The 25,898-nt window shown below is 42.2% G+C and overlaps 1 protein-coding gene across 2 annotated transcripts in view; it reads left to right on the top strand.

Annotated features, from left to right (window-relative positions):
* CMIP (c-Maf inducing protein) overlaps positions 1–25,898 on the top strand; it is a 140,911-nt gene that overhangs the window by 56,806 nt on the left and 58,207 nt on the right. For both annotated transcript variants that reach the window (XM_086758231.1, XM_086758230.1), the window contains exon 2: positions 19,479–19,604. In XM_086758231.1, coding sequence (XP_086614357.1) covers positions 19,479–19,604 — 126 coding nt within the window. The remainder of the gene's footprint in view (positions 1–19,478; positions 19,605–25,898) is intronic.

The following is a 25,898-nucleotide window of genomic DNA, read 5'->3' as shown; positions in this document are numbered from 1 at the left end:
CTGATGGTGTGCTACCCTCTTATGGAGAGCTGATCCCAGCAGCACTTGTAATTTTTTTAAGGAAACGTTCTCTTTGCTGGTAAGTGGACCACGTTAGTCGAGAAGCTTAGGGTTAGCTGTGCCTGTGAGGATGTGGAACTTGAAGACCGGGTGGTTGCTCTGTAAAAATGGCACGTGGTGTAAGCTTGTACGACACCACATTGAGTGGTGCTGTCCTTACTTTGCCAAGTTAATTTAGACAGTTTAAGAAATCAAGCTAAGCTCAGCTGTTATTTGCTACTTTGCAATGAAGCATCTTATGTGTGAAATGATTTTGTTTTGACAGATTCTTCAAGTTTGGGGCTGTGCCTTTTTCACTATTTTATACAAAATAAAGACAAAGCGGCTATCTCTTTGACGGCAGATGGGTTTGCGTCATTTATTTTTTTGTATTTGACATGCTCAGTTTCCTTTGGCTGAGAATAAAAGTAACTCTCTGAAGAGAAAAGACAGATTCTGTGTCTGAGATGTTTCATAATGAGCTAAGCAAGAAAGTCTGTGGGTAGCCTGTGATACAGGCTAAGGCATGGCCTACAGGAAGGCCTATGAAACCTCGAAACCCTCAAGAGCCTTAAAGGTCAAAGCAACCTGTTAAAATCAGCAGGACAGATTGCTGGAAGCTGGGGCAAAGCTGCCAGAAATGCTGGCCAAACTTAGCAGCTGATCGGCTCCTCTCCATTGCCGTGCAATTAAAAAGCTTCTGATTTTTAAGGTTTGACTGTTTGAAAGGTCTGCCTCTACCCCTAGGCCTTGTTTAGCTGCGGGTATTCGTGAGATTACAGCAGCACTCTCAGTACATCCACTGACATTGTGCTTGCTGCAGTAACCCTTGCTGAGCCCCGGTCAGGAGCACAGCTTGCTGCACGCAAGGTCTTACTTGCATGGCTGGCCAAAGATCAGGCTGCTGTTAACACCAAACCTGAAGTTGGGGGCTTGTTCTCTGCAGATTTTTCTCTGCTTTCTCAGGGAACAAGGAGTAGAAAGTCCAGTGGCTGACATCTTTCAGCTTCTACTGAAGCAATTAGGGAGTGCTAGCTGCAGGGTTCAGCTCTCCTCTTGCTGGTCCTGGAAGGCCGTGTGAGGGAGGAAGCTCTTTGGTTGAAAGTGGTTTCGTAATCTTTGGTGGGAAGGCAGACCACGTCACTGTGGAGAAACATCTTCAAAAGTCGCGCATCACAACACTGATATGGAGTAGTAAATACAAAGTCCCCTTCCACCCTTGACCGCTTTGTTAGTGTGAGGAGCTGATATTGCTGGAATGTGGAGACGTGGTGAGCGTGTAAAACATACGGTGGGTGTGTAAAATGTACAGACTTCTTCCTGGAGGAGGACTTGCCTCTGGGGCTGTGGGCTGGACGGAGTGGTCTGCGTGTCTCTAAGGCCATCTCCGCTGTGATGCGCAGCGGTACCTGGCGACGGGGGCGGGGGGCTTGCTGATGCCTGCACTTGCTGAGGAAGTCAAAAGCTGAATGCGCAGAGCCAGCTGCTGTTAACACCTGAAAGGAAACGTGAGGGGTCTCTTGTCCTGAACCAGCCTGTCAGCCGTACAGGCTTTGTCTGATATTGTGTGGATAATGAAAAAAATCAGCCTTGCCTTCAGGAGGAGACGGATTGCAACCATATATAGAAATTACCTGACTTATATTTTTCCCTCAACATAAGCATTTGTGAAGAAGTTATTTTTGTGTTACATACACTTTACCTAAGCTTTTTTCTTTGCACTTTGGAGACTCAGAACCAAAATATATGTGTCATCAGAGCTGACTGTCCAAAAATCAACATTATGCTACCTGCTGTCATTATTTTTGTGGAACACAGCAGAAAAAGTTGAGGAATAACACAAATGGGAGTTAGTGGATCGAAGTGGTAAAGACAAAATACTACTCCTGAATGATTGCTGTCAGTTGTAAAAAATCATTTTTTCCCTCATGTTGAAAAAGAGAAATAGATGTCAGGGAAAAAAGCTTTTAACAAAAATAAAGCTACTGTTTAAGTGTTAGTTTTAAATGGGAAGCAAAGCATGAAACCACAGGTCATTTGTGTGTGCGCAGTGTTGCAAAAGACACAAGAGACTGCCAAGCACAGCAAACCTGAGCTTAAGAAGCGAGCGTTCAGAAAGACCGTCCAAAAACGTACAGTTAAATCTGAAAAGTATGCTGTGCTTTTTTCCTTACTCTTGTTAAGCATGTGGAGAGTGGATGTTAAACTCCCCTCGTGTGTATTTAAGGTCACTATCTCAAACTCACAGCCTTGTATACAGGCACATTCTAGCTGGAAGTGGAAGCGTTTACCGGAATAGATTCAGAGACTGAATCTATTCAGGTCCTGACTGGGTGTTGCTGAAGTTTTCCTTGCTGACTTTTTAACAGTTGTTCATCTGCACAGATTAAGTTCTGTAGTTACTTGTCTTTTGACATCGTAGACATCAAACTTCAAAGGCTTGCTTGACTGTTAGACAAAATATTGGCATCCTTTTATTTCTAATAGTCCCTAAAATGAAAGAATGTTACAGGTTCTGAGCTGGAAGGAGTAAGTCTTGATCGTGTTGGAATACAACTGGAATGAGAAATCTCATTTGCTCTTTGAGAATAATGTATAAAGAGGTTGAGTGGAGCAGGAAAGATGACTCGAGTTTTCTGGTTTTCGGTATTGAAATAATTAGCTCATAATTGAAAAGGGAGCCTGATTCTCCAGGCACATAATTTGTTATTTAGCATAATACAAACACACTATTTTAGTAGAAGAGGATTAAAAGACCTAGCAAGGGACTGTTCAGTTCTGCTCCTTGTCCCCATACGGTGGTTTTACTCTTCAGTTTTTTGTGAGTACGAGTTAGGAACGAGTTACAAAGTGCAGTGTTGTAGAATGAGAGCACAAAAGGCCTGTCATTATGTTTGCCAGATCAGTGGTTTTGGTTTTTTAGTGTTCTTGCTCTGTTCAGGAATGTAAGGCTTGTATTTGAACAGTGGCAGTAGAAAGTTGTCCTAGATCACCTTCTTCCGATAGAAGAGAGATTATTGTGTGTTTTTCATGAATTCTTGCCAACATCTGAGAAGGTGTAATTTGTGATCAGTCCCACTGGACTGGCAAATTTACTGTTACATTTGCTGGAGGTGTATGTTGCTAGAAAAAAAAGAACAGCAGCCCAAATTTTTTTATTTGATCAATGGTTTTGCGCTTTTTTCAGTCTCTACTTTTACCATTTCTGATGGGTGGTGGTGAACATGTCTCTAAATATTGTTTCAGATAAATGTAGTGGAAGAAAAGACTTGTAAAAACTGAGAGATTCACTTGGTAAGGTGTCGTATTTTGTGAAGTGCAGAATCTTGCTGAGAGCAGCAGTGGCTGGCAAGTGAGTGTCACTTGCCATTAGCTTTGGGTCTCTGGTTTTATAAAGTACAGACTTCTTCAGCATGGAGTTAGTGTTGTCTTGGGCAGTCCAGTGAATCTGGGTTCTAGGGAGGGGCCAGGACTCCTGCTAACACTGTGAGAGATTGCTTCTACAAGTGCTGCTGTTTCCCAACTCTGTAAACTCCAGTTTAAATTCTGCTGAAACCCACTTGATCTCAAAACTCTGACATCCTGCATTCTGTAAGATTTTTCTGTTAGGATCAAAACATGGGCACAGAGGAATCTCGAATCTAGGAAAATGGGTATGTGTTAGCAGGATGTGCATGAGCCTGGCCAGCTGAGCAAGTTAGATGACAAGTGCGGTTTTTGCCACATGATCTCTGTTTTCTGGCCACAGGCTGAGATGCCAGGAGTGGAACACAGAAGAGAAACCAGGGCACCTGATTTTGGGTCTTACCTGATTCACTGGGGGCTGAGTTTTCCTAGACTCGATTGGATTGCTCGTGGGAATTGGGGAAAGGAAGACCGATGTCAAATTGTTACATTCTCAGTTTTCACATATGGTTTAAATGCTATCCCTAGGGCATTTTGGGACCATTCAGGAGAAAAAGGAAGATGCAGGAGTGCGTACTTTCTATTTTACATAGTGCAGTTGCATATGGCTATACTAGGTTTACTCTACTTTCGTATTTACATAACTCAGAGGGACATCTTTTAGCCTCTTGAATTCTCTCTGCAGCCTGAATTCACATCTTTGATACTTTCCTTTGTGGAGAGCATTAGACTTGGTTACAGCTCAAGACAAAACTGTCAGCCTCTGATTAGTCACTTAGAGCGTCACCTGAGTCATCTCCGTCCCCAGCCTGGTTCAGTCTCAGCTTCTTAAATCTGTGCTGATGGTTGAACTGCTGATTTCTGTCTCCAAATAATGTCAGTGCATATTAATGAATGTCATTAATTGACTAAAGTGGTTCATGAGATGACTAAGATCTCAAGGAATCCAAACTTCAAGTAAAATGGCGTAGAAACTGCTGATCATCTCTGTCTGACTTGGGTGGCGGCTGGGGTAATCTCTGGAATGGTCTGATAACTTGCATTCAAGATTCCTGTAGAATTGTCATTTCAAAGGCATTTTGATTAGATGTTGTGGAGAGCGATTGTGTGTTGTAGATTTAGGCAAAAAAATAAATTCCATAGAGCTTCAGTTACTGTGGGTTTTCTTGTTTCTTGTAGACCTTCAGCCACTGTGAACTGGATCAGAATACTCAGAACAGGTTTGAATGCTGTTAAGAGGACCAAAAAAACCAAGGGCAGCATTCATCCTGCAGCAACTAGTGAAATGTATTTTTTTGTGTGTGTGTATATGCCTTAAACACTGGGGTTTTATTTGGCAGTAAAAGTGTCATCTTCAGTTCTTCTCATCCAGCGTTTTAATGGTCTGACATGGCTATTTATGCTTTTGTGTCTGGTGGGGCTGATGGACAGTTCTCATAACGTGCCTTGTCAATAGCTCTGTGCATTTATCATGGTGGTGTTGAGAGCCTGTGGTACTTACTTCTCAGGAAGAGCAGTGCCATTACTATTCTTCTTTGTCCTAGTATGATTTTTTCCCTGCTAGGAAAAGAGAATGGGCACAGCATTAGTCAAGGACTGTAGTTTTTAACACCTGAGAAGAAACATTGTGATTGTCTAGTCTGATGTCTTCAAAACCTCGTCTAGTGAGTTTTGCATTGAGTTGTAATTTGCAGTTCGCTAGCTTTTCATTCAATTTGTGAAAGTGTGAGGGAACAGATGACAAGTTTAGGGATTGAATCTCGATTCTTTACTCATGTGATGAAGGTTGTTGCAGCCACTGGTTGCTTGTCTCAAAATGGCATCTGCAATGTCCGGACTTCTAAAGGAAGTGCACCAACAATTTTCCTAATGACTTGCTCAAGCTACTCTTACTTACTGAGGGACAGAGTTATGTCTCACTCTGTTCACACGAGTAAAGCCTAGCGCAACCACAGAAATAACCAATTTGGTGCTTCGTGTGTAGCTTTCGTTCTTGGAAGTACCAAGGCCTGTATTCTTCCTGAAGATGGTACTTTTCATGCAGTGCTGTTTAACGTTGTGTGCATCTGCAACTTCATTTTTATAGGGGGATATAATAATCCTTCTAGACTGACAACAGTGATTTAATCTAACGCTAGATTACTGCCAGGATTACATGTATTTTAAGAAGTGCCGTTAGAATTCAGTGACATCTACAGTACATCCGCTGCCTTTGAGGCGTTACTGCTGCATTGCTGCCTCTTGCAGGGGTCACAGCAGCAGGCTGGAACATCGTGTTTGAAGCTCTGTGTAGCAACGTCACAGAGCAATGATATACTGGAAAGTAACTGAAAATATTGATGAAAATATTAATAACAATAAAAGAATAGAGGGGCTGGTGACTAGGTGTATCATCCTTGTAACTGAATGTGTAGACACAGTGTCCTTAGATGGGAGAAAAAATAAAATGGGAGAGAAGACAAGAATTTCAGAGGTGTGGTTTGTCTGGCACTGGCGCTTGTGGCTGTGGTTGTAATACTCTGATATGCACACAGTACGCTCATAGGCAGTTGCCTCTTTGAAAATGTGACACTCTTTTTTCGTGCCTAATCCTTGCATCACGAGAATGGCTCTGAACGTACAGGAGAGCTTTTAATCTGTCCTTTGAGAGACTGTTGGCAGGACTGGCTGCGGAGGTGTTAGGATGTGGGTCAAACTGAAACTTTATATCGGTGCTTTGGATCTGAGTCTGACTTTTTTGTTTTGCAAAGAACAAGATTTGAGGTTAAGAGTCTGAACTTAAATCTGGAGCAGACAAGCACGTTCCTCGGCTGTTCTCTGAACTTTTGAGTAGGGTTTAGTGATCCAAAGTCTTGCAAAATGTTGGAGTATTTGGAAGTAATCTACGACAGTGTTTACAGTGTTGAATTTGGTTTTGTTTTATGTTTTATTTATTTCCAGTAAGAGCTGGTAATCTGTTGCAAGGAAACAAGAAAATAGTCTAATTTGGAATGCAAAGCTACATATTTTTGAATTATATATTTTCAGAAAAAGAAAGCAAAGAGATCTTTCTTAGCGTGATGCAGGCTAGATAAAAAGGCAGAGGTTACTTTATTACGCAAGCTTTGTATTTCAATACTTCCCTAAAATGCCTTGATAACTTTTAGTTGAAGCTTGCCAGTCACTTGAGCCTTTTTCAGATGTTAACATGGATGTTGCTGTACCTTATTTTAAGATGCTTTATACTTAACCTGTTTCTTTGTTTCTGGGGAAACGATTGATAAACAACCTCTATATTAAGCATTCTTCTGTAAATGTTATCTGGGAAGGTGTAGGTAGGAAAATGAAGCTATTACATTCTTAATGCTCAACTCTTCCTACTAATTCTGCTTTTTTTTTTTTTCCTGATAAGCCAGACTTTTCTCTGTAGTTGCAAACGTAATAAGTGCCATGAGATTGTGTTAATGCTGTAGTAACACGTAGCCAAAGCGATTAGAAGGAAGAAATCTGGTATCAACAGTAAGTTCATATATTCCTTTTGTTCAACTATGTTTAATTAGAGTTAAGTTTATCAAGTAAAATGCTAAGAAACTGAAAGATGAGAAACAAATCCAGGCGCAGGTCAGTGCGAGTGCCGCGTGTTGTGTCGTTAACCCTCTGCTGTTGGGGGAAGCGGGGTAAGTGTGTAACGCAGAGCTGTCCTTAGCGGGAGGGGGCCTGACTTGTGGGTTAGAGGGAGCAGGACCTTTCCTCGGTCACCGTTACGATTGTGTGCTGTGCAGCAGTGTGGCATACAGTGACGTGGTGGTATTTGTGGATTTTAATTACACTTATCCTTTTTTTCCGTTCGTGCCTTGGGTAAAGCTGATGCAAGCAGAAGCGGGCAAAACCAATTGTGTTTGTTCAGGTATGTACTTCAAACACAGCTCTAACTTGGAAGCTTTTGTATTCTGCTAAAACTAAAATGCCGTAGAGGGGAAGCAAGTAGTTTTCATCAGTGTTTGGAGTCCACGTCATAACGCTCAGTGGTAGTTGTACGTCCGTGGTGGTTTGGATTCAGTTTTGCCATTAAATGTTAATGTGCTGTGATAGCATTGGCTTTCTGATAGGTTTCAGTTGGAAAACCTGTGGCTACATTAACTTTGGGCAGTAAAGACCATTCAGATCTCCTTGATAGAAATTTTTTGGTCTAATAGTAATAACTGGTGGGTTGTTGAGGTCAAAGTTCTGAAATGGTACCCTTCTCTCGCCCTTTCCTCCCTGGGTGGAAAGCTCAGTCTACAAAGTTATGTTTGCAGTGTTTAAGATTTTATAAAAATGAGCTACTTCCTTTAGACAGTAAATAAATTAATAAAATATCTTGACAGAGGGCAAGGATGTTGCTGCAGAATTGTGTACAGGAAAGCTGACTTGACAATGTAATTGAACTTGAAACCCGAAGTGTAGTTGCGAGGGATGGGAGTGAAACCTGTGGCCATTGAGCTGACACAGCCTGAACGTCTAGCTTGTCGAAAAGGCTGAAATTATTTTAAAGCAGATTTTGATTTGAGACTGGAAGGGGATTGTGAGTCAGCCTAGTCTAGATGCAAAGCTGCTTTGTTGAGAGTATGGTTTTTTTCACTGAATTCTCAAACGATACTGTATAAGCCATCTCTGTGTTGATAGGTAGCGTGTCACGTAGTTTTTCCCTTTAAGCAGCAGCATTGTGGTCGTCTTTATGGTCTGAGAATGTCACTAAGGCCAAGTAAATAGGCAGAGGAAATCCGGAAAGCTGTCTGTTTTTTTTTCCCACAGCCTGGGAAGCACTTGTGTTGCTTCTCACCTCCAGATGTGTATCACTAGCCGCTGGCTGGGTCAGTAGCTGTTTTTTGGGTTTTTTTTCCCCCCAAAATTGCATCACCTAGAGACACATCTGCATGGTCTGGTGTGCTGGGCTGTGGGAGCCCCGCCTGGTCTGTTGAAACAGTAGTGGAGGGGCATGAACCTCAGTTTCTCTGCCTGTATCGGAGGATACAGAGGAAATAGTGTGTCTTGTTGAAGGCTGAATCATCCAACTGGAACAGGAAATACTACTGGAGGAATAAAGCGGTTTAGTTTTTAAAAAAACTAAAGAGAGAGAAGAGCAGTGTGTGATGCATTAGCTTTTGATAAACAGGACTTCTCTGGAAATGCATCTGCATTTCTTTGGAGCCGCATGCATCAAGATCCCCGGGGGGACTATTGCAGTGCCTTGGAATTCCTCTCCAGCCTTTCAGGAGCCGCCCAGATAAGAGGGTTTGCCAGTTTCACAGCGCCTGATTGTAGAGTTGCTCTTTATTCTGCTTTTCCAGGAGTGTCTGTTGAGATGATGATAAAATCATCTCTTTTTTGACACCTTTCATAAGCGGGTGCCCATGCCTCACTTCAGGCACTCTTCTTTGACTATCTTGAAAAATAACTTGCTAGGCTGATAAATGTTGTATTGAAACAAATAGTTTGCTAGTTGAGTATGGCAGTTTCATACTGTTTCATTCTCTGTGAACACAGTGCCTTTGTGACTTTAGCTAAATATTTAATTGTGTTTCTTTTTTTTAAAACCAAAGAGACAGTGTCACTTTAAATACTTCAGTGTATCCTTCTGCATCGTAAGGGAGCTTATGAAGGTAGTTTAGGTTCTAACTGGTGCTCTGTCCCCTCTCCATTATGCATTTGCCAGTCAACTGATACTTTTCTCAAATATTTACTCTGATGTTTCACTGCAGTTGCCCTCTCCTTCTCCATTCCCTCGCCATCTCCCTTCCATGGAGGTACCACACATATTTCAGTTACCCTCTGTTTAAATAGCAGCACTCCCTTCCAGTACAAACAGTCAGTCAGTCATTAAACAATGAGGAAGACCAACAGTGGAGGAGGTTGTGGGTGGGGCCACGAGTATGCGAGCACAATTTTGCAAGAGACTTCCTGCTGAAGAGAAGAAAAGGACACTTTGTGTTAGTGTCAGGGTGTCATTCTGTAGTGCTGAGACACAAAATCAAGAGGAAATCACTGCTGTGCACATAAGAACTGAGTCTCGCTTAAAATTATGTAGAGCCATCCAAATTGTTGTTGAAGGTAAGACGTGAAAGAAAACACTGGCACTTTAACCATGTTTTCCCACCTCCTTCTGTAGCAGAAGGTGATGCCAAGTAGCCGTGACTCATCCTCAGGAGATCCTTGGGGTTTTTTTTTTTTTTCTAATAACAGCGGGAGTTTAGTCAGACTATCATTAACAGAATATCTATAGCTTTTTTGAAGGCTCTGCTCCATGTCCTTTCTCTTTTCTTACCTACAGCAAAAAGCTGTATTAATATTTTGCTGGGAACTCAAGACCTGCTCATCTTTTGTCCAAAAAACTGTCAGAGTAGCGCATTCCCTGTTGGGAATTCAGAAGCATAGCTGGGTTACTGCACTCTCTGACTTGTATTTGTTCATCAGATTGAGATTGGATGTGGCGTCCTCGGAACTGAAGGATTAAAAGTGCATTAAAAAGAAAATGAAAAAATTGTTAATGGAAACCATTTGACTACTACAGTGTCTTAAGGGTTCCATGACTCTACAGGTAAAAGGCATGGACATGATAAGTGGTGTTGGAGAATGCTTGTTTAAACAAAGAACAAGAACTTAATACAGCATATTTATGCTCTGTTCAGTTTTGCAATGGTTTAATTTCTAGATCTTGTAAATAAATTGCAGTAAGAAATGACCTGGGAAGCGCATTAAGAAGTTGGTGAGAACTGTCAGGATTGCAGAGTCCACGAGTCGCATTCTACAATTCTAATGGGGCATGGGACCTGGGATAGCTCAGCTTCTACCAGTTCAGTATTTTATACTTGGATCACCTTTCAGGTTAGACTTCACATACGCAAGTGATAGAGTATTGCTTCCCCTGAGCTGCCTTCAGCCTTTTCAGTTTGTAAAACCCTAAAATTTTCCATGGGAGGTGCAGATCCTTGCACAGCAGATGCGACCCTACTGATAACAAATGCGGTTTCCTCCTTCACCTTTTGTTGACCTACTAGAGGTAATGAACCACACACCTTTGGAGATCTGTAAACCAGAAGTAAAAATCACTATAAGTGCAAGGACAGTTTGCAACAGAAACACGGTATTGCCGTTACCTAAACCAGTTTTGTAAAACACAACGAAACAGAGATCTCCTGTTTGTAGTACATGTCGGTTTGGCCATGTTTCCAGTTGTTTAACAGACTGATTATTTTCCAGGTGCCAACTTTGTGTTTGAAATCAGCTGATGATCTTTCATTTGCTCATCTCAGGGCTGCCCCTCGTTAAACTAGTCATTAAAGGGTGGTGTTTTAGTTTAGCATACATTGTGTCTGGCTCCATCTGAAGTCCTTACACCCAACCCTTTCAACTCTCTCGGGTTTATCAGTATTTGGTACATTCCGGGGCGTGCGACATGGCTGATTTATTGAAAGAGAATTGAAAATAGAGAGCAACCTTGACTCAAGAACGGTTTGTGGATGTGGTTTTGTTTTCTGTCACATCATCGTTGCTATGGTGACTTAGCAAAGATCTGTTTAGCAGTCACTAGATGTTTCGTGTTCTGGGCAAAAGTTAGGGATTTTCCAATATTCCTCTAACAGTTGTTTTACAGGAGTATGTGTGTGTGTGTGTGGCCTTCTGCAATAAGTCCCTGCTACTCTTGTTACTTAGTGCTGCTTCTGTGAGAAGGTGTGTACCTGCTGTATTTTGGCTGGTGGTGTCCCTCCCTTCCTGAAGTAATTTCAAGGAAGGTGGATGAACAACCTGCCTGTCTCATCAAGGTTATCGACTGTTTCTTCCCCAGGAGGGATGTCATGGAGTGCAGTGACAAATGCAAAGGGATGGAGAACATGAACCCTGCTAAGGAATGGTCCTTCTTATGAATCGGTTATGCAGTTTTGGAGGAGGAGGAGGATGTGTTTGGAGCTAATTCACATGATTGGAGTCAGGAAGTCCGAGCTCTTCTCTTGTATCTCTCAGGCTTCTCATGTCACGGAAAGCATGATCAAGAGCATTATGCAGCTACAACCTTAACTAAGATTTTTCTTTTTCTAGGTTGTTAAGTGGGGGAAAGTCTTCCTGTGTCTGGCAGATTGCATCAAACACAACTCCCTCCCTTTCCTGTTCCTGCTCACTGGCCTGGGAGCAGCCTTCCTGCCCGTGGGCAGTGATCTGGCGGATGTGGCCACCATGTCGGTGGCAAGCTGTGGTCAGCCTCCAGCTCTGCAGTGGGGCAGGTGCGCCTTGCAGCACATTCTCATCCCTGTTAGTAGGGGTTTGAAAACAAAAGACAAGGTTTCTTATGTAAACTTGACCTCAGAGAGAGCTTTTTGGACACCAGCACTGCAACCAAAGAAGCATTCAGCACTACTGGGAGTCCCAGTGGAGTTCCCTCTGTCTTGCTAAGCTAGTGTTCTGGTTTTGTTGGGTGAGGGGGGGCCTAAGGTGGCAGTTTCTGTAGGAAACTGCTGGAAGTTGCTCCCCTTTGTTCAGTGGACTCGGCCGGGCCTAGGGTGGACCCGCTGCTGGCCAAGGCCGAGCCAATTGGTAGCAGAATGTCCCGTGATAACGCCTCTGCGATAACGTATTTAAGATGGGGAGAACAGGAAAAAAAAAAAAAAAGAGAAGATGTGAAGCAGCTGAGCGGGGGGCAGAGAGGGGGAGGCGCGAGCCTCATGGGCCTTGCAGGCCTCACCCTCTGGCCTCCCGCCAGGCAGCCGACTGGGCCCAACTCAGCCCGGCCTGGCTGCAAGAAGTGGAGAGGAGATGAGAAGTGAATAAGATGTAAAAAGGATCCTGAGAGGCATCTCCCAGCCTGTTGTGAGGAACGGCTGCAGATGCCAAGGTCAGTTCAGAAGGAGGGGGAGGAGTAATGCAGCTCTTGGCCAAGATTTCTCCGCAGCCTCTGGTGAAGACCATGGTGGAGCAGGTTGTCCCCCTGCAGCCCATGGAGGTCCACGGAGGCGCAGAGATTCATCTGCAGCCCGTGGAGGACCCCATGCCCGAGCAGGTGGATGCGGAAGGAGGCTGTGGCCCGTGGAGGGCCCGCTGGGACAGCTGTTCTGGAGGGACTGCACCCCGTGGAAGAGATGACCCACGCCGGAGCAGTTTCAGGAAGGACTGTGGTGTAGGGGTGGGACCCCACATTGGAGCAGGGGAGGAGCGCGAGGAGTTCTTCCCCCGACGATGAAGTAGCGGCGTAAAACATTGCGTGATGAACTGACCGCGACCCCCATTCCCTCTTCCCCCCGTGCTGCCTGGGAGGGGAAGGTAGTAGAGATAATGTTAAGCCCGGGAAAAGGGAGGGGTGGGGGGGAGGTTATCTTGTTCCCTGTCTCATTCTCCTGCTAGTTTTAGAAATAAATGAGTATTTTTCCCCAAGTCGAGTCTGTTTTGCCCGTAATGGTGACTGTAAGGATTTCTCCCTGTCCTTATCTCAAACCTCGAGCCGTTTTCCTTATGTCATCTCCCCCCATTCTCTCGGAAGGTGCGGGGAGCGAGAGAGACACTGCGTAGTCTGGTCCCGATCGGGGCTGAACTATGACAGCTAGCCAGAGAGGAGGGATTGTTTTCCTCTGGGCTACTTAGACAGGGTCATCTTGATGATGGGCATTTTCAAAAAGTCTTCAAGATATATGTCTTATTTGAATTCCTGGGAGTAAAATAGTTCTGTTGGCAAAATAAACTGAATGCTCGTGAGTGCTCCTTCAGCTGGATTTATCAGTAAGAGAGAAAGATCTCCTAATTAAAAAAAAAAAATTGATACGCAGTTCAGCTAACATAATTAATAAAATTTTCCTGCTTATTTGACTCTCCTGTCATTGTACATATCCCATAATATGACCTTATCTTCCTTTCTTCTTAATGATGAACTTACATTCTGTGCTTTAAACTTATTTTGGGTCTGAATTAATTTGAAATGTTTCCTCTGCTGGTGCGTGCTGCACCAGTTTCCCAGGTTTTGTAGCTCGTATGTCTTAATGTTGAGACCAGTTTCTCCTTGTCAGCTCTCTGACGAGCAGTCTTGGCCTGTCCCATTTCCTGTAGCTTCACAGAGCGAATACTTCAGTGTGGAGCTGAAGTAAGGTTTTTTTTTTCCTACGTGGTCTGGGCTAATCTGTTTCTTACTGGCAGCTCTTACATTTTTATCAGTTTTGTAAGGTTAATTAATGCAACAGCCTCCAGTCCCAGTTGTCTTAAATATTTAGAGGAGAGAAAGAGGTTTATACACATTTTTGCAGCAAAGCTAGATTTGCTTGAATTTCTGTTGAATTTCTGAGTTGGATTCCCAGGTGGTATATGTCAGTGAAGTTCCACTGAAGTCTTCTGGATGATCAACTCAGCTGGGGATCTGGCCTTTCCTAATTAAATTGTGTCACTTGCTGAAGTTGAACTACTTTGCAGTGAGTGTATGACAGTTGCTGCTGTGTTTTTGTGTAGAGAAACATGGGATATATTTCTACTAGCTTTTATTGCTGTGTAGCTGTAAAGAAAGACAGGTGTGTATGTACATTTATACACACACACAAATGTTTATGCGCATAGTCACCCACACACAAATAAATGCAGTAGGAAAACCCCTCCCTCTTTTTCCAGTCATTAACTACATACTAGTACGCTTTAGGCTTCAGCTGACCTGGATGGGTAGAGCTTCACTGAAGATTTGGGCCACCATCTCCAAATTTGTTTCTGTGTATCAAAAAGCTCCAAAACCAAGCAAACAAAACCCCACCAAGCATCGCTACTAAACTTGAAGATGCTTGGGAGCAAAGCAGCTCCAAGCAGAAATGATGCAAATTGGCCCCATGGAGAGATCTCTTCCCCAAGGTCCCTGGATTAAGCACTCGTTTAACCCCGTGTAGTCCTACTCCCAGTGCGCACAGCCGGTGAGCTCTTTTCTTATGGTGCAACACATGAAACCTCCTACTTACTGGGAAGAGTGGGATGGGAATGGTGATGATGGGCAGGCTGGAGGTCCGGGAAGTGTGATGGATTAGATGAGAACGTTGTTCCAAGGAAGCTCAGAAATTCCTTTGTGCAACTTTGGAGCAGAGTTGGGTGTCTCCCCACTGTTAGTCTTTCTGTCTGTTTTCTTATCAAGTTAATCTCTGTGAGATTAACGTTGACTTTAAACTCTTTCAAGTCATTATGACAAGTGAGCATGGCAGTAAATTCTTCCATATCAAGAGTAAGACAAATTGTGCTGCGCTGCATATTATGGTGTAGTACTACTAATTGCTTAACTTGATGAATGTCTTCTGATAGGTTATATAGTTAATGAACAAAGATGTTAATTGCTCTTATCTGAAATAGCTACATTTGCAGGGGCATTCTCTGGAGCCATGGATGTCTCCTAACAGAGATTTATTTCAAATCATCCATTGTTTTCAGCAGTTTCAGAGTCCATTACCCTTCAGTGTGCCAACTGAATAGTCTCCACCCCCGTCAAAGTCTGGAGAGCAATCAAGTCTTCCTGCATGTTATTCAGCAGGACGAAATCTCATTTGGGTATGAAAATCATATGTAATACAGTATGTTCATCATCCCGGGCTACGGCAGCATGGCGCATTCTTAAGAGCAGCCAAGAAAGAAATAAGCAGCTGACAGTGGAAGAGCAAAGGTCTGGAATAGCCCCGTTTCCCCCCACCATCTGGAGTATTTAATTGGGAAAATCGTTCTTCATTGTTGTTGTGTTGGTGGGAGTTGTCAGTCTAAGTATGTTTTAGTGCAAATAACCATGTCTATTTGTAGAATTCATCTTTTCTAGATGCTTTCTTTGGAAAATATGCAGCTGAAGATTTAGTACATTATTATATGAGTAAGTGCATACAAGCCTCATATTAACAATGGACGTCATGTTTATTCTTTCCCTTTTAGAATTTCCCATGGAAACAAGTGGGCAGATTTTTGCATTATTGAGTAGTCTACTGCTGTCGACTTTTCCCAGAAACACTAAGAGAAAACTAGTCTTACGCAGGAGCCTGCATGTTCTTCCAGTTCTGGGAGCACTGGATTCCCCTAAGATTTGATTTATAGTAGGTTTTGGTGTGTGGCTATTCTGGTAGAAAGTTGTTTCAAAGCTGTATGATTAATAAATCTTTATGGAATTGAAAAAAAAGACAAAGTTCTCACTGAGGTTAAAACATACCTGATTTCCCAAGGGAGCAGTTGCATGTTTCGTTAGGAGGCTAAAGGCTAATGTGAAGAGAAAAATGTTTCATTGACTTAGGGTTTTTGTTTGTTGTAAGAAATTTCATTTTCATTTATGAGTCTCTTACAGTTTTTCTAAACATGTTAAGCAGCAAACAGATAGAAGTTAAAACTGTAGCTGTAAATCTGTAAGCTGACATACGTAGATTCTCTGGCCAAAGTTTCCTAAGTCAGGATTAATTCTGTAGAGTGAATGAGAGGATTGCATTATCTTGCTTTGTTTGATAAATTCCAGACTTTGCCAAGAAATATAAATCTCCTTTCAAAAATGGCAGCTATAAAAATAAGAATTATTGTTTTCTTAAATAAGGCATTTTCAACTGAACTTGATGTATTATTGCTCAAAGATGCTGTGGCTTTAGTCTGTCTCATATCAATAATGAGACTGAAATACTCAGGTCCTCACTGCTCGCTCCCTTCCCCGTGACGTGCTGCCCCCTAAGCTATGTTAACATACTGGTTTCTGTCTCACACTAGAAATGGGCCGAAGGAGCTAAAAAGTAATCTGGCAAAAGCTGGATGGGTGCCATGATCTGCCTGACACCACAGCTAGACAAATATTTGTATGGGCAGAGGTAAAGTGGGTGGATGGAGGTGGGAATGCTTCTTAAGACTAGTGTTGATGCCAGATGCTTCGTGGTGACCTGCTAAGGATCGGTCTCATTTTAGGTATTTTCAAACTTCTGAATCCATATTTCTGGTCTTGCGTGTTGTTCTAATTTGAATTTCCCGTGGAGTGACCTGGGGATGAAGATGCAGCTTCTGAGGGTTTGTGCAAGCAAGACCAGCTGGAAGATGAGAACATGCAACACTTGCGCTGTTTATTTGTTGACCACAATGATTCGTCGTGATAAACGCTTGCATACCTGAAAGTCAAAATAGCCAGTGTTATAAGAGGAGCCGGTGACTCAGGCTGTGGTTTTACCTCAGGCCATTTTCTGATAAACGGCTGAACTGTGCTCAGTCTTAAGAAAACACAACCGGGGAACACCGCTCTATCATCGCATCTGTGTACGTGCAGGGATTAGGGAAAGGACACCTTTGTGTGGGGCTGACCTTCACCTCCTTGGTGCCTTGGTCTCTCAGTGAGGAGCACCGCAGCCTCCTGCGGTCCGGGAAGCCTCGAGCCTGAGCACAGCTCTGTTTCGGTGCTGCTTCAGAGCATTTCTGCACAGCCCTAGTGTGGGACTGTGGTCATCGGTGTTTGACAGCATCTACAAGCACAAATTCAAGGAGCTCCATACAGTGATAAATCACTTTGCTTTTGACTCTTTCGATTGCAAAGCAGAGGTGAAACTGCCTATAGCTGGTGTTTTCAGAACTGAAAATATTTCACTTCCTAGAACATAATGTTTTTAATGAAAATGGAAGCAATGCGTATAACGTTGCTTGTAGGGATTGAAGTAGATTTGGGCTATTTATTTTTTGAGTAAGATGGCAAACAAGCGTAGTAAAGGTACAGTGTGTGAGATACCGCTGGACAGAAGGTATGGAGGTGGATCGTACGAGTGCTGTATAAACTGCCTCGTTGGCATAAGGCTTCTGTTTGGAGAGATTAACCATCTGTGTCATTCCATGTTATGGTTTAGGTAGTCTTCCCATCCTTTGCAGAGTGCAGAACTGTGTGTTCTTCCATTCTCCTTAGTGAGAAGGACTGTCCTATGAGAAGAAGTTATGTCTGAGATGAAATTACTTGTGTGTGACTGCAGAGCTGTGATCGAGCCGGATCAGTTACCTTTAGTGCTCTCTAAATGGATGGTTTAAGGTGTAGAAAAGGTTCTCTTGAGAGTGGATTCTGTGAGAATTCTTCAAATCCTCTTTGAAGTTAATGGAGGGTGTTAAGGGCAGTCAGCACCTTCTTAAGAGAGACATTTAAATTGCTTTGATTCATTTCGGTTTATATTTTTTTTGGCTGGTTCTGGATTTCTCCCTTCTCCAGTCTTTCAGAGCATGTTTTTGATAACTTTGTCTCCTGAGCATACTAGATTTTATGCTGGCTGTTTTCATATTTTTCCCTGAGTGTTGTAATGCTGATTACCAAAGGATCTCGAGCCTTTGGCTTCCTGTGAGAACGAGATAATTACTTTCCAGTAGGCAACGCATGACGTACAGTATCAGCGTTAAGCCACTGGGATTCCAGTCACTAGTGTAGAACAATATTGTGGGTAAATGAATAAGCAGAAGTTTATCATACTTCCTGCATAACAAGGTTTTCGTTAAAGAGACAGTCAAAACTGTTTTCAGCGAGGGCTGGTATAAAATGAACGCTGCCGCAACAAAAGTTACTGAAAAAATATTAAAGTTGAGTTCTCTGACTTACTGGGTTGCTTTTTTTTTTTTTCTGAAAACACGACTGACTTTGTGGAGCAGCAAAGGTGAATGGCAGAGCTATCATTGCGTTTTGGCAGATGATGTTTGTGGCCTTATGAACGCGTATGAAGTGTATAACTTCAAAGTGTCATTTCCAGATGCACAACCTGCTTATGGAAGAACGTTGTACCAGTTAGAAGTAGAGACGTTCCAAATGCAGTTTGCTTATTTCACACTCACCCTGAGGAATCCTGTGTTGTGATTTTAAGAGTTGGCCCTGTTTGACCCTGAAATAGACATGATTTCTCCCTTGCCTTCTTTATTTCAAGACTGTCAGTTAAAAATAACTTCTGTATTGGGCACGGTGAGAGTAAGTTTGAGAAGTTTAAGTTATATGTAAACCAGTATTAGTGAGAAAATAATTCATAAACGTAATGAGCTCTATTCTCTTGCAAGACATGGCCAACCCAAGAGTTTAGCCGTGTGGTGGGATTAATAATTTTTGTATGAAAATAGTTGCTCCACCATAGCAATACTGATCAGTTTGCTTATGCTCTAGCAAAGCAAAATAAATGGTGTCTTTGAGGACCTCTGTTAAATACTCTCAAATTACTTAAATAACATGAAGACTTGCATGAAGTACAGTGTGTGTATGCATACTCGATAGATACAGAGCTGTATCTCGGTGTATTTAAATATACATTTATATTTCAACTTATCTCAGACAATTGTACTCCTGTAGCGCTTAAGAATTTTGGGGATAGCAGTAAGGAATTGTCACATTTTAAGTTTGTTTCCTTGCTACTATCAATTTATGTTGTACACGTAATTGCAAAGTACAGTTACTTACTTATGTTTAATTGTGACTTTCACTTTAAACTGGGCATCAGCCGTCTGTGCGGGAAACCAGTACTTCTGTATAGGCTGAGATGAGTGGATTGTTGCTCTGCTTTTGCTTGAGCCTGAAAGCTGAGGGCTGAATCTTTAGAGCCCCAAGAACCGCGGTCAGATGTAGCAGTCTAGATTTTGATGATGTGCTTGATCAACCTCACAGCCAGGGAGAAGAACAAGAATGCGTGGAATAGAAGTACCTTAATACAGTACACACTTAATGCAGAACGCTTGTTCTGTCTGTGTGATGGAGATGCTGCTTCGTACATGGATAGAGCGTGCGTGGCCAAATCCCGTCATACCTCAGTTCAACTTGAAATTGGTTTGCGTTGGTTTCTGGGTCCAGAACAAATGCAGTTTGACATTTTTGTGTTTCAGGCACCTATGTCTGGCCTGGTTTTGTTTTTACGTGAGTGATCTTAACACTGGAATGAGTTGGATGAAGGTGGCTGGATAGATCTCTCTTTTGAATGGCCTGTATGGGAATTTTGCTGACCAATTAAATATTTTGCAGATATTTTCAACACCAAGAGTAATTATGATAGTGCTGTACTTACTTTGAAATTGTGAAACTTCTGATGACTAATTAAACATTTTTTTTCCTCTCCTTTGTTTTCTTGCAGCCAACTGGGTACATGGAAAACTCCATTTCCTACAGTGCTATTGAAGATGTTCAACTGCTCTCCTGGGAGAATGCCCCTAAGTACTGTTTACAGCTCACAATCCCAGGGGGTACTGTCTTACTGCAGGTACAGTAAACACAGAAGTACAATTTTCTTTCTCTCTTACTATGAATCTCTTTTAACTTCTGTTTGCTATGTGTGAAATCTTAATTAGATGGACTCAGAAAGGTTAGAGAACTCAGTGCTGCAAAGTTAACTAACCACCAGAAAATTTGCTCAGGGTGATAGCTCTGAAACTCTTCGTGTTGTTTGACAATCAGAATAGAAATTTTGTGCCACAATGCTTGTATCTTGATCTTGTTCATCAAAATAGTGCTCTGTGGAAAGGCACATTGATATTGGCTTGGAACAATTGTATTTTTACATATAGTCCAATCCCTGCATGAAACAAGTAAAAAATTTCATCCTTCAGTTCATATAGGAAACTCGTAACTTGCACTGGAACTGACAGGCATGGTTTTTTTAAAATATATTCTGTCTTTACTGGAAGATTTCAGTGTATTTGTATGGACATCTGCATATGCTAGTTCTCTAAGTGTTGTTTTCAAACAGAAGACACTGCATTTGTGTTATTCTGGATTTTCTCATCCATTTGTGAGGCTTTGTAGGACTTCTCAGTACATTACAAGTTTTAGTGACTGAAAAGCACTCCACAGCACTGAGCTTTGAAACTATATTAGAGTAGGAGAAGAGGAGCAACTGAAAACCCAGCAACTTGGTCCCCGGAGAACTTTGAACAGTTATAACTTAAAAAGACTGGATTGACTCCAACTTTAACTCTTACCATAGTTCTCAACATTGTTTCAGAGACAATTTATTAACCTGTTATCCACTGGGAATTTACTTTTCCAGTTACATACAGCCATGACTATTGTGTACCTGCATTTCATGCAGGTAGGACTGTAAACAGACTGAGTGAGCAATTTCGGCAGAAAATGTGAAGAAAAGATTAGTTAGAACTGTGGATAACTCATGAAAAACAAAAAAGGATATTTTTTTTTTCTTGAAAAAGCATAACGAACTTCAAAGGATTGATCATAATACAGCTTATGTATTTGAGTATGTAGACACACGCACTCTTACTTTAGCTGTACCACTACTTTTACACAAAGTGTAGCCCAGTGGATAAAAAAGATGGGACCATTCTGAATGGTCACTAATCACTAATGACTGTGATGACCATGCCTGCTGGATCATTTGTCCAAGAAAATCACAGTACACATTGCACTGATCCACGGTGCACAGTCCAGCATTTCATTATTTCTTGGTGGTGAATTGTTTGCTGAAGCCCCTGCAGGGCCACAAAGTGTGTGACACCATCTGTATCCGGAGAGGGTTTAGTTAAAACTCTTCTGAAATGGCTCTACCTGCAGATCATGAAAAAAATAACCTAACTGGTATCGTTCAGTAACGCAAGGCTAGGTGCCAAACTGGTACGTGTTTTCCTTACTATAGAGTTCTGTAGAGATGTGGAACAGCAAAGTTGACTCTGAGTTGGGAAGCTGGTACACTAGGTCATGCTAATATTTGGTCCAGCTAGGTCCAGCTCTCCTTTGCTTTCATTTTAGACAGGCTGATGAGTCTGTCCGTATGCAGAGCTGTTTACCAGCAGCTCAGAGAACATAGTTCCTGACTTCAGCCCTTCACGTCATTCTTGTGCTCAGGGTTTGGGATGGTTTTGGAACGTCATAAAAATATAATGAGGTTTTGATGATTTTCAACATAGCAAATACGCTTTCACTCTGAAATGGTTAGGAGTGTGCATGGAAAATTAACGGCCACATCCTTTGTGGAGTATATTTTGGGAGCTCCCTTTCATTTACTTCACTGGTGTAATCTCAGTGTTTTGCAGCCCTGTAAAAGCAGGCTGCAGCCATTTCCCCATTTTAATCTGAAAATAGTGCAGCTCAGTAAGTCTGAGATGACTTGAGAACCTCTAACTTTGTGGACTCTCCTGGTGCATAGGTGGTGTTTGTGTGTCTTTTCACCTGTCTCTGAGGCACAGGCATGTGTCCCATTTGCACGTGGAGCATATGTGTATGCTTCTGCTCCGTCCCTAGGGAATTTCTGTGTCTCAAAATGACTTACCAATTTTAGGTGTTACCAGGGAGTGCGGGGAGTCTGAATTTCAGGCAGGCTGCTACAAGTCCACCTAAGACCCAATTCTGTGATTGAAAAGCCTCTACTGTGTGTGACATTGGGGAAGGCAGGAAGACAAGCCATGGTTTCCCAACAGCTAGATTAGGATCCTCATGCTGGACTAAATCTTCCTTGCCTAATCCGTTAATTGTATTACTTAGAAAAAAAATAATTTGTCAAGTTGGACAATTTTGATTATTTTTTTCTTGAGATAATTTTGACTCTATTTTTTCCATAAGTTTCCTTAGTGATGCTAGAATTTATGTTTATATCTGTTTCAACAGCTAGAATAGTTACATCTACCTTTCCAAATTCCGTTTCTAACTCTTTGTTCTGTAGTTTATGGTAGCTGCCTTTACAGACCTGCTTAATAGGAAACGAGATAAAGTTTGAACCCACAGCTCCCTGCTGAGTTTAAAGGAAATTGGTAGGGCGTGTAGACTTTACTCTGTAGCAGTCTGCTGTTTATTTCTTTTAAGAAAACCCCAACAAACCAAACACACAAACGATTACACTTGTGAGAAGGTAACATCTTGGTGTGGATGCTTTTATATTTTCTTCGAAAAGACTGGTGTCTTTATGTAACATCATAGGAACTGATTAAAAAAGTGGAGTGAGCTGGGCTTCTGTTATGTTTGTTGCTGACTGGCTGAGCAGATTGGATCAGGTTACATTATAACTCTATGGGAATTTCAACATAATTGAAAATATAAACTTTAAAAATGTTTTTAGTATGACTTGGTCCTTGGTAGTGTCTCGATTCATCAAATGTGGTCAAATTGGAGGGACTATAAAAATAGGTTTCCCTTACACAGTTGTAATGTGTATTCACAAATCCCGAAAGAGTACTAAAGTTAAGTTTAGTATACTTAAGAAATCAAGATGCAAAACCTGGATTTATCAAGTAGTCGAGTTCAGCAGAAATTCTCTCGTATATGTGACAAAGAGTCTAAGTATCCACGAGACACATTCACTGAGGTGCTGGGAGACAGATGCTGAAAAATTAGCCCTTGCATACTTCAGTTATTTCCAGATTTCTAAGAGACTTCAATACATTCATGGAAAATTGGCACTTCTGATCTTTTATAAAATCATTCTGCCCTGGTAGTCTGAGCAGCAGCATGCTCTGATGTAATGTCCAGCTCTGCTATCAGGAAGTGTATGACAGTGGAACAAGTCAAACTTTTCGAAAACATGTTCCCCGTACTGTTTCCTCTGAAGTGCACTTTTGGTGAAATCTGTTGGTTTTTTTTTTTTTTTTTTCTAAATACTTGATCTAAATGAGGTTTATATATAGAAAAATGTTTAAATGAACTATTTTGAGTAACCCCCTCTCCAATTTATTTAATGTTTCTGATTAATTTTGATTTTGTATTTTGACATATGTTTTTGCACATACTGTTAGAAATTCTGTAATACTATGGGATGCTATTGACATGATTTGACATAAAGTGAAGTATTTTAGCAGTTCTGAAACACAGGCTTTTCTGATTTTTAATTTTTCAGAAAATTTTAAAATTCCAACTTCTGCTTCACTCATTTGAAGCAGAAGCAAATTTTGAACAACTGACATTTCCCTCAGCTGGAAATTCATTTCCAGCAGTCCTTGTGGGAGGATGTCAGCATGTGGTGTTAGAGTATCCTTTGTGTATTTGCCTGTGGTAGGCATGACAAGAGAGTCCAAGTCCATGTTCAAGTTCACATCCCCCCTGTCCGCTGTCACCAAGGTCTATTTCTGGTTTATTACTGCACAGTAATGAGTCAGAGAAGGAAGAGTGCCATTACCTTTCCTTACATCATCCCGATGTCCTCCCATAGCAGTACTGACCCATCCCAACCTATTTTGACACATGAAATCTGACAGGCAGCGCCGGAGGTGATGCAGCACCTCTTAGGAAATCGGATCGTGATAACAGGATGCGTCTACCGAGGTTACAGAAGAGGATTTGGTTCTCAGGCAGCAAACAGCTTAATCTGGGCTGGGATTGCATCAAAAAGTTGTCTTCATGCGTGTGCTTCCCACTCAGTGTTTGTTGTATAACCGCAAGTGTGTGAGCACAGGCGTGTTTCATCACCCAGCGTTTGGGGATTCTCGTTGTACCTTGTGGCACTTGTGGAGAGTAGTTTTCTGGGAGTCAGAGAGTCAGTTTTCTAGACATGCTGCTGGCTTGTGTTTTCTTTTCTCCTGCCAGATGATGTGGTCCCTGGTCCTTCTGATGAGCAGCAATCAACCTCCAGATCTTTTTTCTTTCCTGCAACTGGGATAGCAGGTGTGAAAGAAGGTGTTGCTGGAGCTGGCTCATACGCCACAAGCTCTTCAGGCCGGGAAATAGGAGCTGAATTTAGCCTTTGAAGAAGTGTGAGCTCTTTAGTATCAGTTATAGCTGGGACTCCTTGTGTTGGGCTAAACTTCTGCTCTTCTGCTTTCCGTTTGTAAAGCACAATGTGTGATTCTGGTATTGTGTGGATGATTATGAAGAGGGTGCTGCTATTGATAGTGAAATAACTGGAATAACCTCTTGAAAAAGATTGAAAAAATTTTAGAGTATAATTTCACAAGCTGCTTAGCACCAAAGGTAGGAAAAGTCACAGGAAGAAGGCTTTGGTATTTCAGTCATGACAGTACTGCCTGCTTTCCATGGTGTCCTTTCTTTTGGATGGGTCCTAAATGCCTTAAAGTCGCCACCTCCATACCTACCACTAGTGTTGTTTTAACTTCTTGGCAACCAAGTGTAGTGAGAAGGAAAAACAAACAGAACAGGAAGCCTTGACAAGCACAACAGTCACACGTTCAGCTCGATGCTTGAGCACACTGTTTTTGCCAGGGAGTCCCCACGCTAAATGTTTCCACTGAATTTTTAGTAACATTTTTTATTTTAGTCTCCTTGGCGAACCTAGCTTTTGTTTCAAATGCAAGTGCAGCCGATGTTACCGGTGTGGAGAGGTCACGCAAGGACCAGAATCCAGCAGACACGGGGAGTATTTTCAGGATTAAAACATCATTTCTAGTAATTACCAGCAACTCTGTCTGTACCTTGAGTTAAGCCAGAAGAGTGGCACATCTCACTTGCAGGCTTGCCTGTGTTTCGGAGGTGCAACGCCGAGACGTGCATCAGCAATATGAAGGTTTGTACAGTCTGCGTGAGGCAGCAGTGTGCGGGCCATGGAGGTTTGACTTCCTGCAGCCCTCAGCTGCTCCGCTTCACTGTTCCTGTGGCTGATAATAAATTGGTGCAGAGAAGACTGCAGTATTTCACTAGTCCCAGTAATGAGTATCAGCTGGAGGAAAGCATAACAAAACCTTCTCCTGCTTACCAGAGAGCAAACGAGGGAGAGAAAGAAACACAGAATAAAACCAGGTGGAGTTAAAGCCAGAACCTGGATAATCAGATCTCACTTATTGTCACGTATTTTCGGATGACAAAATCCCCTAGGAGGGTATGTGTAAAGGACACTATTGTAAGGAAAAATCTGGGAACTTTTTGCTACGTGGACAAGCCTGTTGCATTCTTCTGCGTAACGTACATGCCAGTAAAAAGGGACGCTGTAGCGCTAACTTACTGGTAAAGAACTTGGTAGAATGGCACGTGCAGTGTGGTGGAAATCACAGATTTTCTGCTGATGCCTGTTGCTGTAGACATAGTGGTCTCGGTGGAGCTGTGAGCATTTCTTTTAGCTAAAGGTTTTCATCATTTCTGGAGTGGTCGGTTTCTTGCAGAGTTTCAGGTGTTCTGTTTCTCAGCAGCACGCAGGTTTCTATTTTGTCGCCTCCTTGCCTGGGTGGCAATTACTGCAGGGGCTGTAACACTGGCATGAAACAAGTGTTCAGTCTCCTATTTTTGTGAGCGAAAAGAAAATCTACTTTTTACAAGTTCACTGCTTTTTTAATGACAAAGTATATTTCTGCTCATTAGCTAATAAGCTAAGTAGTTTTGGTGCGAGCAGAAATACTTCCCTTTTTGAGCAGAGGTGTACATTTGCTCACGTTGACCAAAGCTCTGTGTATGCAGGCGCTGAATCTCTTGCGCAGGTTTCCTCCTGTGAGCAGTTTTTTTGAAACTGATGAAATTAATCCTGTAAGTAAAGTTGAATCCGTGCAGCTGATTGCAAGTGACTTTTCCACTCTGAGTACTTATGCCCCAAAAATTAGAATATCAAATCCTTCAGAACACAGCTCCAGGATCAGCTCATCTTAAAAAAATAAAGTACTGCCTACAGTAG

This window comes from Chlamydotis macqueenii, chromosome 13 (assembly GCF_036417535.1).
Source record: "Chlamydotis macqueenii isolate bChlMac1 chromosome 13, bChlMac1.mat, whole genome shotgun sequence".
Taxonomy (NCBI): Eukaryota; Metazoa; Chordata; class Aves; order Otidiformes; family Otididae; genus Chlamydotis; species Chlamydotis macqueenii.
The sequence above is the reverse complement of the archived record's forward strand: the minus strand, read 5'-3'. Positions and strand labels throughout refer to the sequence as shown.